At 32.7% G+C, this 13,097-nt stretch overlaps 1 protein-coding gene across 1 annotated transcript; it reads left to right on the forward strand.

Annotated features, from left to right (window-relative positions):
* The first annotated feature begins 7,775 nt into the window (after positions 1–7,775).
* Positions 7,776–12,747, forward strand: LOC140819345 (filament-like plant protein 4). The gene is made up of 5 exons (XM_073179387.1): positions 7,776–7,901; positions 8,020–8,248; positions 8,329–10,732; positions 11,420–11,465; positions 12,175–12,747. The coding sequence occupies exons 1-5, from the start codon at positions 7,776–7,778 to the stop codon at positions 12,589–12,591; spliced, it is 3,222 nt and encodes a 1,073-aa protein (XP_073035488.1). The 3' UTR covers positions 12,592–12,747.
* Positions 12,748–13,097: the final 350 nt, after the last annotated feature.

Here is a 13,097-nt window from a genome sequence, read left to right on the forward strand (position 1 = left end):
ACTAAGGTCCTGGTTTTCCTTGAGCAATTAATTCATCACAACATTTAAGATTTCCTTAACTCATTTTTTGTTTATAATTTCTGTTTATTTTTCGAGTATCCTGGAGGGATATTGCCATATTATTCCAACAGCAACGCAGTGAAGACAATATTTTCGAAACAAAATCATATTCTGAAATACTTTTTTTACACCATCATCTTATAATCCAAAAACAAGTTTAATTCGGTCCAAAACCAATCCGATTTGTTTCAATAACATGCTCGTCTGAGCACTACATTTTCAATTACCAGCAATCGTGGATCTCCAAATCTTCTTTCGAACATCTGCACCACCTTGCAAGCTGCAAGACTATGGTATGTACCAATCAGTGACGAAGACAAATCAATTGGTTTGAGTGGACAATATTAAGTTTTCTCTAAATATAAATATAGTATTCAATATGTGATGTAATAAAACAATCTTAATTCAGAAAATAAAAATAAAAATAAAAATAAAAATTTGTCGTTCTATCATTTTTATGATTTTCATTAATCAAATAATACCTAACTATCCAACCTATCGTCACTTACGTAGATACAACCTTACGAGTTGTGACGGAGCCAGGAATCCGATTCTACGTGAGCTAGAATTTTAAACTGTAAAATCCTTTAATATTTTAAATTGATCTATCATAACCAATATCAAATTTATCCAAAATTATAAAAAATTTACATATAAATTTTTTTTTTAAAAATTTGGACCAGCCCGGGTGAAAAATACTGTGGCTCCATCCCTGCTTACGAGCCCGCACATCTTTTTGTATGAGACTCTATGATGCCACTCTAACTTTTGGTCTTATAACAAGCAGCTTAATCTTAATAGATACTAACTGAAAAACATAGTATCATCGTAAATACATGATCAAAAATTGAAATTTAGGTTGTATTTAGTAACTCTAATTTTTAAGCTACTGCATCATTTACAAGATTTGAGTTATACTATTATCATACTTTCGATTAAAAAAACCGAAAAAACAAATATTTGATCTTACAATAATAATTTTTTATTTATAAAATTAAATCAAAATAATGCAATACATTTTAATTCAAGAATGAGAATTAATTAAATTTCACGTATTAATATTTGAGTTGACGTTATACTTTATTAATTATTTATTCACATCATGATTTAATAAATGACATCTATTTATATTAAAGAAATATAAGTTTGTAAATTTTTTCAATTTAATAATTTAATTTGGCGTCATATGATTTAAACGATGTTTAGATTTGTTTTTCCTTCGCATACATATATATATATATATATATATATATATATATATATATATATATATATATATATATATATATATATATATATATATATATATATATTACACTAGCAGATTTTATATGAATAAACTCTAACAAAATATGTAAAAATAATTAAACAAAATCAAGGTTTATAAAATTTAAACAATATAACGTACTCGAATATTTATAATTTCTAAAATATATGGAATAGAAAAATGTATTTAGATTTTCAAAATACATCATATTTACAAATCATAAATAAAGATACTGCATGAAACAAAGAGGAAACAATGAAGGCTTACAATACTTGAATAGTTGAAATAATATAAATTTTCACATAAAAATTTTAAAAATAGCACATAATAATTTGTATTTTACTTGAAAATTAACACCTCACAAAAATTTTTTTCTCTTTAATTATTTTTTAGCACCAATATATTACATATGAATAGTTTAAAAAAAAGTGTTTATACAATAATAGCTATTTTTTTAATACGTGTAAAATTAAATACTCTTGTCGTTTGATTAAAAACTATAGTTATCGGTCATTGTCCAACTCAAATAATTTTTAACCACATAAGTCCCAAGTCTCATCACTTTCCTAATAAATCCGATTATTACTTCCTATAATACGTTTCAAATAATTGCACTGTTTTGCGATTCATGAAAATTGAACAGATGTCTTATATCATATATTACTTATATGATTGACCACTTGTCGTTTGACCAAATTATATTTAATGGAAAGATGAAACTCAAATCTTTTTAAGTCATACTATAATATAGACACTAATCAGTCTTTATATATAACTTTTATCAAATTATTCTTTAACAAATAATTAAAACTTATATATTTGATATTAAATAAATAACGTGATATTAAATTTATTCATTATTATCTTATATATAAAAAATCGAACACTTTAATTGATTATATAAATTATTTCGAGTTTAAATTTAATATATATGTTTTTTAAATAAATTTATAATTTGTTATTTCATACTCTGTGTGTGTGTGTGTGTGTGTATATATATATATATATATATATATATATATATATATATATATATATATATATATATATATAATCGGTGACAAGAATCAAGTACGCCGGCTTCCCATGCTAACAAATCTGCAGACGCGCCAAAATCTAAAAATGTGCGCTGGATTGAAAGTGATCCAAAGAGCCCCCAGCCACCATCACTTCTAATTCTGTCAAATCCAACACGTCCTCTTCTAATGACAACTGGTCATTTCAAATATAGCTCATTACACATACATATATATACATATAGTCGAGTCTCATGTAAGACCGTCTCACGAATCATAATCTGTGAGACGGGTCAACCCTATCGATATTCATAATAAAAACTAATACTCTTAGTATAAAAAATAATATTTTTTCATGAATGACCCAAATAAAGATCCTTCTCACAAAATACGATCCGTGAGACCATCTCACACAAATTTTTGTCATATAAATAAACTTAAACCAATAAATACTCATTAATTATGTATTATAAAATCGAACGTATGTTGTTTTACTAAAAATTATACTTGATAATAATAATATAATTTAATTTTTTTAAATTATACATCAACTAAAACATCATAGTTCGATAGTCCTCATAACAGAAATAATTATTACATACTGATATATACATCGAACTAAATTAAATATATAAGTGATATATATTTGTATATGTTGTTTGGGGTGTTAAAAAATGAGAGGATAAGCAAGAAGAAATCAAAAGAATATGGCTTTGTAGAGGCAAGTGTTGAACACTTTCTCCTTAAGAAGAATTTGTCCTCACAATGTGCTAGAGTTTTGTGGCAATCTTCTCCCAAGATACAACTACAACTCTTGAATAATGAGCACTCAAATATTCAAGTTCTATCACAAGGAAATGAAGAAAACTCTCTCTTGTTGAAGAAGGAAGAAGAAGATATGCTTATGCATGTTATGATTTTGAATGTGTTTTTGATTTTCAAATAATCATGCATTTTATATTTTTTGATACCCCATGGATGAGCCCATTACTCCTGGCCCATTCCTAGCCCAAATGGAAGACAGGCCCATCAAGGGCCCATGTATTCTCTTATAAATACCAGGTTTGAGTGTTAATTCATTCATTCACATTATTGTTTTCAGCAGCGCCCTTAGCTGCTCCCCCCATATATCCTCAGTCTCTGACTTGAGCGTCGGAGGGGCTACGCCAGGACACCCTCCTGGCCCCCTCCTAACGGTCTTATTTGTGATTTCAGGCCCAGCGTAATTTTGAAGCCCGTGTCTGGATTAGTGACGCTTGCGTGGATCGGACCCTAAATTTCCCGTGAGTATCATTTTTCATGCAAAAGACATGATCTTTCATTCATAGATAGTGTCCCTTGGCCATTGTAACTGATCAAAAACATCAAACAATGCCAAGGAGATGAAAAAACATCAGAAAATTCGAAAAAACCCGAAGGGACGCATCTGTGCGCTCAGGGGCGCTCGGCAGGCGCGCGCACATGCGCGTCGCTCCGCGCGCATGTGCGCGCCTGCCACTGTCATGGGCGCGCAGGCGCGCGCGCATGTGCGCAGACCCGCGCGCATTTGCGCGACGGCTACTGTTCATGCCGAGTTTTTTTTTTTTTTCGAGGTTTGTCCCTTACACGTTACGACTACTCGTTTTATGTTCTTTCAACATATGATGAACTTTTTCGAGATTTATTCAGAACAATCGAACTTAATATTCGTTCATTAAGCTTCGTTTTTCTTTTCGAATTTTTCCAAATCAAACACATTGATTTATTTGCTTAATTTTCATTCCTTAAGCACCAAAATTCCAACAGTATATTTGCAGTTTTTAATCATCTATATAGTTCAATTCCATTTAGACTGTTGCCTTTGTATTTTATGCAATTTTTTGGTAATTTTTTCGACGTGGTATTGATATCGTGCCAAGATGAAGCTGAGCTTGACTTAACTTCGACGTGTCGCTCAATTAGGCAGTCTGACAATGTTAGTTTTCAAGAAAAATGATTAAAATCTTCAAAAATTGAAGTTTCCAAGACTAAAATCTCATTTTGACAACATATAATACTAAAATAACAAAAACACAAACATATATGATGAAAATTATGAAGGTCCTTATTTAAATTTAACCACAATTTTTGTTTAACTTAAATATATTAAAATTTTAAAATAGTTTCATTCTTAAAAAAATTTAAAATTGATTTATCAATTTGTATATTTGGGTCGTTTTCTCGTTCTTTTACTCACAAGATAATATTAATTTGTCAAAAAATACGAGTTTTTAATAGATTAAAAAAATATTTGTTCAAAATCTTACATATGATTTTTACCGGAATTGGTACCATGCATGCTACGTTAATATTAATTTATGATTATGATTATTATAAAATATAATACTCGTCGATTTACTAAAATATATAAATAATAGTTGTTTTGTAACTTTAAATCTTTAAAATTGTATAATAATTTAAGTGACACACGTCGATCATTTTCATATCAAATATGATTATTATTATCTAACAATCAATATCTCAATAATTACACTCATTAGAATACACCAAAATCGAATTTGTTTTTTTATTGATCATATGATCAAACGTTTGTTGTCTTCTCGAGAACTATAAGTAGTCGTAATATTGCAACTCAGATAAACTAAAACGTATATTAATCCAAACACCACATGTCACTCATTGTTTAATTAGCTAGGTTTAAGATAATTATTATACCTAAGAATTATGTTTATTACTTATTATTATGAATAATATGATAATCATAGGTTTGGTTTGAGTGAGGAAGGGCTAAGAGAAAGTTTGGTAGATGGAAAAAAGAAAGGTTTAGGTTGGTGAAAATGCAAATAACAAAATGGTACATATTTTTTAAATAAATAATTATGAGAATTAAATATGTGAATTCTGAGTACCATTTTAGTTCTTACTAAGAATCCATATGAAACATTCAAAAAAACTCATATGAAATCGTCTTCTAGATTTTGGCGAGGTATATTTTTTTTACCCGATTTAATTCATAAAAAAAATTATTTTTATATCAAATATTAACTTTCATTATAAAAATGAACGAAATTGACATGATTTATAGATATAGATCCGTGATATCGTCTCACAAGAAAACTACTCCATATGAAATCCAAATTAAAACGATAAATCCTATATGGTCAAGAAATTATTTATTAATTATTTTAAAACTTAGTAATATTTTCTTCTGTTCGATTTTAATTTATAGTTCTCTTTTAATTTGGAATTTTCAAAATCGATTATTATTATTATTGAGTGGGTCTCATGTGAGACCGTCTCACAGATTAAGTGATCTTAATCCGTGAGACGGGTCGACCATATCGATATTCACAATAAAAAGTAATACTCTTAGCATAAAAAGTAATAATTTTTCATGGATGACCCAAATAAGATATCCGTCTCACTAATACGACCCGTCTCACACAAATTTTTGTGTTTATTATTATATATAAATTTATTTTATTTATCTATTATATATTTTGTTAATAAATTTAATTGAGCTCATGGATTCAAAGAGGCCATTGTTATCTTTGGAGCCTTTCAACTTCTTGGCAGCGAAGCTACACGTAACATTCAGCTCCTCCACCTCCCACCCCCTTCCTCCGCCATAACCCAAGCTCCACCGTTATCTCCTCCCAGTCTTCACTCTCCACTCTATCCGCAACGCATTGTCGAAGAGTTGCATCCGTTCGAAAGCTTGGATTGTGATTGTTTTGAATCGAATCACCAACTCACTGCGTTGTTGGTGCGTGTGGTGTGTGTATGTGTTGATTGATTAATCTTCCGATGCATCTGATTTACTTTTTTTCATATTTTTTGTTGTGTTTTTGAGTCAATAACTGATTGAAACGAAGACTTTAGCTCGCTTCTTGTTTGATTAAGTTTTGGTCTTTGGTTTATTTTTCCAAAAATTACTTTGTCTTCTTCTTCGTTTGTTGGCATTTGAAAAGTTTCTCTCATTATGCTTCAGATAGTTGAGAGCTTTCTCACTTTTCCCAAATCCTCTGCCGGTGTATTGTCTCGTTTGATTTCCGTTTTCGATATCTTTTGGTGTATTGCTAAGTATTGTTGCTGTGATTTTTCATGGTTTTGTTTTAGTTCCTGTTCATTCATGCTAGTCTCATTTTTTTTGCCTTTTGTTTTTGTTTTAGCTGATTTGAAATCCATGAATGGTCTACTGTGGTTTTCATAGATTGGAAATGGGATTTTAACCACTGCATGTAAAATCAACAATAAATATGTTTATTGTACTGCGATCAAGGCTTTTTAAGCATACCATGATTAACAATGATGTCAGGTTTTGTTGTTGGATTCAATAATTGAAGGTGGATGCAATAATTCAATCTGGTTGTGATTTATTTTCTTATTCGCAAGTGACATGATAAACCAAAATTTGGCATTATGAGAGGGGGACTTTCTGGATTATAATTTTATTTTTGTATGTGAAAGATAGTAGGATTCTTAGTTATAGTAGTATATTTTGATTATTTCTGGTGGCCTGTCTTTTTCTTTATCTTCAAGGGCAAATTTTTAAGTAAGTAGGTAGTCGGTTTCATTAAAATATAATTGATGTATGTGTTTTAGAATATGTATTGATGATTTGAGGGAAATATCTCGTCTTTGTTTGTCTGTCCTCTATTTATCTGTTTTTGATTTTGATGTTAACATAATGGTCCAGATTTTTTAAGAGTTTCTCTGGTCCTGAATTTTCCATTACTTTGAATCTTTTGTACTAAGGTATGAAATACCATGCACGTATTCTCCATTGATATTGAGTTGTTCAATTAAGACCCCCACATTGGAGTTGTTGATAATCTTTTGTGTTTCAACTCACTTGTCGAGATTATATCTAGCACGTTCGAAAAGATAAAAAAATAGCAAAGGATTTTTTCATTATGTACTTCATGACTACTCATGCTAAGTTCTAACCAGAACGTCCTTCAGTGTGGCCTTATGCACATTAATTGCTTATGAAACTAAAATATTGATTCAGGATTTTTGGCATGTTATATGACTGGATTCACTTTGTATTAACGATCACTTGTATGATAAAATAAACTAGTGAACATTTTCTACCCAACTTCTAATTTCCCAGCGACTCATCAAGTAAATAATTTGTGATAAATGGACTTGGGAAATGAAAAGATTTGAACACAATGGTACATCTTGTCAACACTTTGTATCCTGACAAGGCACTCATATATAATTTTCGTAAACTTGGGTTTGAAATTGGGTGACTGATATTGTTATAAAGATCACACTGGATACTCGAAAAAGACTGAAGTTTTGTTGCTGTGGCATGCCTTTCCGGTGTTTCCTTTTGTTCATGATTGAGTGTGCCTTTCACTGTTTGAGTGATTTAATTTTTTTGTACCCTAGAGTATCATTTTAGCTTGCACTAGTCTTCATCTTGTTTGTGACAACAGCTTGGAATGGATAAGAGGAGTTGGCTTTGGAAGAAGAAGTCGTCTGATAAGCAGGAAATCGAGAAAACTCTTGCTACTGCATTGGCCTCCTCTACTGCTGTTTCAGATGTTGTTGCTACTCAAATGGACAAGGTTTTTGATCTATTCTTGTACTTATGTAGAGACCAAGAGGATAAGGACTTCCAGTCTTATCATCTTTCCAACCTCACTATGCCTTGCATATAATATATATTATCGTGCTATGTTACAGGCTAAGCAGGGCAATAATAAAAAATTGAAACATGTTCAAATATCAATGGAATCATATACACATCTAACTGGATTGGAGGATCAAGTGAAGTCCTATGAGGAAAAGGTCAAGGCCTTAGAGGACGAAGTAACTGAATTGGAAGAAAAGTTATCCGACGCCCAATCAGAAACAAGCAATAAAGAAATCATGGTGAAGCAACATGCTAAAGTTGCGGAAGAAGCTGTCTCAGGTTTAAACATACTGTTTTATATTATTTTTCTTAAAAGCATAGAAAGAATATCATCAAACTTAAGTGTCTATTTTGCACAGGTTGGGAAAAGGCAAAGGCAGAGGCAGAGGCATTAAAAAATCATGTGGAATCTGTAACACTGCTAAAACATACTGCCGAAGATCGAGCCTCACATTTAGATGGTGCTCTCATGGAATGTATGAGACAAATACGAAATTTGAAGGAGGAACATGATAAAAAACTGCATGAAGTAGTTCTCAACAAGGCCAAGGTATTTGACAAAATGAAGCTCGAGCTTGGATCGAAAATATCCAATTTAGACCAAGAAATACTAAGGTCTGCTGCTGAAATTTCTGCAATCTCACAATCTTTGCAAGAGCGCTCTAACATGCTGATCAAGCTAAATGAAGAGAAATTACAAGCTGAGACTGAGATAGAAATTCTGAAGAGTAATATTGAATCCTGTGAAAAAGAAGTGAATTCACTCAAGTACGAACTTCATATCGCTAGGAAAGAGGTGGAAATTCGAAATGAGGAAAAGAATATGAGTTTGCGGTCTGCAGAAGCAGCAAACAGGCAGCACCTGGAGGGAGTGAAGAAAATTGCAAAGCTTGAAGCTGAGTGTCAAAGATTACGAGGTCTTGTTAGGAAGAAATTGCCTGGTCCAGCTGCGGTAGCACAGATGAAACTTGAAGTTGAAAACATGAGTCGGGATCATGGTGAGACCCGTTTAAGGAGGTCTCCAGCAAGGACTCCTCGTCACCCATCCCAACTACCAGAGTTTTCCCATGACAATACGCTAAAGTTCCAGAAAAACTATGATATTCTAACCGAACGCCTACAGGAGATGGAGGAAGAAAGAAACATGTTGAAGGAAGCACTTGCAAAGCGTAACAGTGAATTGTCAGCTTCTAGGAGTTTATTTTCCCAGACAGCCAACAAGCTTCAAAGTTTAGAAGCACATCTGCAAGTAAATGGTGAACGGAAAGGTCTTTTGAGATCTAATACTCCAGTACCGATTCAAAATTTTCATGACCACTATGTTCGTAATCCCTCTAGTTTTACCTCCATGTCAGAAGATGGAAATGATGATACTGTAAGTTTTCTTGATTCATGGGCAACTTCAGCAATTTCTGAGAGTTTGAAAAAGGAAAAGAATGTTGATAGTCAACACAAGCCAGATGATAAAAATCACCTGGCCTTAATGGATGACTTTTTGGAGATGGAGCAATTAGCATATCTATCAAATGGAACAGTATCTAATACAGATGTATCAGGTAATGCATGTAATGCAAGTTCTGAAATAATAGAATGTGAAGCTTTACTTGAAGTCTCTAGGAACATCGACCCCCCATCCGGAGATGATCATATAACCGTTGGAGATCTGAAACTGCAAGCTGATCCACCCATCTTTGTCAAGTTCCAATCAGAAATATCTATGGTATTTGAGTTGATGTCCAAGGAAAAAGACATGGAAAAAGCTATTGAAGGCATTAGACATATTATGCAGGATATGCACAAATATCCACATCACATGAGCGTGAATTCTGATGTTGAAGCTGAGCATTGTCCTGGCACAATGAGTGATATTCAGATTCTTGGTGAAGAAGCAATGACAACAGGAACAAAGGGTGTGTCTTTGTTTGAAAATGACAACTCTTTTACTAAAACTTCACAAGCAGTTGATCAAGAACTGGAAACTGCTATCTCTCAGATTTATGACTTTATAATGGTTCTCGAGAAAGAGGTTAGAAACAACCCAGGAACAACATCTTCTAGTGGAGATGAATTGAATAAGAAACTCGATATTCTCATTGAAAAATATAGTGATTCTATGAAAAGTAGGGTTAATCCTATTGATTTTGTTCTCAGCATTTCTCATGTATTAAGCAAAGCAAGTGAACTGCATTTCAGTGTCCTTGGATTCAAAAGTTTTGAATTGGAAACTGGCTCTTCTGACTGTATAGACAAGATTGCACTACCGGAGAACACAACAGCTGTTGACTCAATGGGGGATAGGTGTCCAAATGGGCGTGCACACTTTCCCGATTCCACATCTGATCCTGATGTACCATATGATGGGAATCTTGTTCCAACCTCCCAATCAACAGCCACCTCTTGTAAATGCTCCGTGGCGGAGATTGAACAACTGAAATTGGAAAAAGATAATTTTGCAGTTGATCTTCTTAGGTGCACGGAGAACTTTGAGAGCTGCAAGTCTCAGTTGCTGGATACAGAGAAGCTTCTCTTGGAGGTTAAGTCACAATTATCATCAGCTCAAAAGACGAACAGCTTGGCTGAGACACGGCTCAAATGCATGGCAGAATCATACAGATCACTTGAAACAAAGGCAGAAGAATTACAAACAAAAGTAAATATCCTACAAGGGAAAATAGAGAGTTTGGTTAATGAGCTGCAAGAGGAGAGAAAAATTCATCAAGATGCACTTACCAGATGCAAAGATCTTCAAGAACAGCTGCAAAGGTATTATATATTACTTCCCTCAAGTAGGTTTTATGCACCCATTTTGTTTCCGAGTCAGTGAATTGGATGAAAAAGATAGCTATATCATTTTCTTGAATGGCTTGATTAATGATCATTTATGCTGTTAATATACACATCAGGAGCAAGGTTTGTAGAATGTAGAACGAGCATTTTGGTTAGAAATATGATATTTTTTAATATCTAAGGTAAAACGAATTGTAAATAGTCTTAGGTTGGTCTTTTTAAATTGTTTCTATGCGGTTTTACTCTTTAGAAAAACTTAATCAAAAAACCATGCTCAATACCTTCACAAGAAAACCTCCTCGCTTTTTCATAGGTTGTGTTTACAAATGGAGACTCGTAATTTTTCTTTTTCATTTTCAAGGATTTTTGTTCTTGTTGAAGTATAAATAGGTTCTTTTCTGATTTCAATGTAGCTCAACCAAATTAAGATTCCTCAAAGAAGGTAGAAGGGAAAAAGAGTTGAAAAAAGCAACCAAACAAGAAAAATAATACAAACAATACTTGGCTTCACGTTAAGTTGTGTAATAAAATACTTAGGTGGTTTTGACCCACCTGACTTGAATATTTGCATGCATAAAAACTATAATCTTGCTAAACATTTTCAGTTTTCTATGTTTGATTTGTTGTTCAAATGCGATTATATGCCTGATGTTTTAATGTCAGGATTGATGGTCGTCCGATGGCCATTAGTGAGGACAAGATTAGCCAGGTAAGATTGTTGGTCTATCTTATTTTCACTATAATGGAGCTATCTCACTTTCTTAGTTTGTAAACATCCCAACAGATGTGCTATTAAAGTTTTGCTTAAAGCATGTTGCATAATAGTTTCTTTCATAATTTTCATATAGTGATGCTGAAAGTAATTTTGTTTCTAGTTCTGGTGATAGAAAATCAGCTCGTGATAGTTTCGAGAAAATTTCTCTTTGTACTCACTCATTCTATGGTTATCAAAGATTCTACTATTGATAGGGACAAAAGCAGCCAGAAAATTTATGGACAAACTACACAAAAACAATTTTTTCCCCAGTTGAACTAAGTTTATTTTATGTTATTGCCAGTTCTCAGGATGCTGTAGTTTAAAACAAACATGATCTTATTTTCAATCTGCTCGATTTTTTTGAACCATTGGTTCTCAACATTATATTGGAGAAGAGGTCCTATGTTTAAATCTTCTCTCATTATTCTGTTCGAAATTGTAATTAGTCCCTCTTCGTATATCTTCCTGGCCCTTTGTTGGCTCATTTCCTACATTATTGGCTCATTTCCTACAAAACGTATGGACCTTGGATGTTTAGTTTTGGGACTGTTCAACGGTCTGCCGTCCAAAAAAACCGAGGAGCATTATAGGCGTAAATCTTATGGGCTTTGGGACTAGTTTTTCAAAGATAGGACATTTAACATCACTCTTCTAATAGCAGGAGAAGGAATTGGCAGCTGCAGCAGAAAAGCTGGCCGAGTGTCAAGAAACCATATTTCTTCTGGATAAGCAGTTGAAAGCAATGCGTCCACGAACAGACCCTCTCAGTTCATCAAACAGTGGGAGGTTTCAGAAAGGTGAATTCACAATTGAAGATCCAATTGTAACCGGCGTGAATTTACCTGACCGAGATTCGTCAGAAATGGATACTGCCTCTTCATTTCATATGCTCGAGGCAGGCCATGAGTCCTTTGATGCATTCGACTACCCAATGAGTCCATCAAGATCACCCGTATCAAAGCATTACAAACATCGTCCCACAAATTCTGGATCATCTTCCGGTTCATCTACTCCCATGCCGGATAAACAAACTCGTGGATTAAGTAGATTCTTTTCCTCAAAAGGGAAGAATGTTTAGTAGTGCCAGCATTCGTTCACAAGCAGTTTGATAGCATGCAACAAAAATGCATAGAATGCGAATTCGAGCTATGTTTGTAACTTTGTAAATAACAATGATCAAGAACATTTCCACTTTCCATACTTGTAATTTGTGGTAATTTGATGTTGGATTTTACACGTTTTGTGAAAATTGTGGTCCCATCTTGCAAATTTTTTAATGTGTTTTCCAGTTTAGTGTTAGTAAATGCACATTATTTTATTTTCTATGTTCATTGTTAGTTTAAACTAGTGTTGTGGGTAATTCACGTGAACATGTATTAATTTGTTTCAAAATCAACTAACAATATTACAAGCAGACAATATCGAAAAATATTATCAGAAAATAACATTATAAAATAAAAATATTTCAATAATAATCATTTTGCACGTGAATTACCAAAAAGAAAAAAGAAAAAAAGAAAAACCAATGCTGCTTGATCATAAGAAAAAACAAGATGAAACAATGCTTCTAAAAAATTCGGACAA

Source organism: Primulina eburnea, chromosome 18, assembly GCF_022965805.1.
Source record: "Primulina eburnea isolate SZY01 chromosome 18, ASM2296580v1, whole genome shotgun sequence".
NCBI lineage: Eukaryota > Viridiplantae > Streptophyta > Magnoliopsida > Lamiales > Gesneriaceae > Primulina > Primulina eburnea.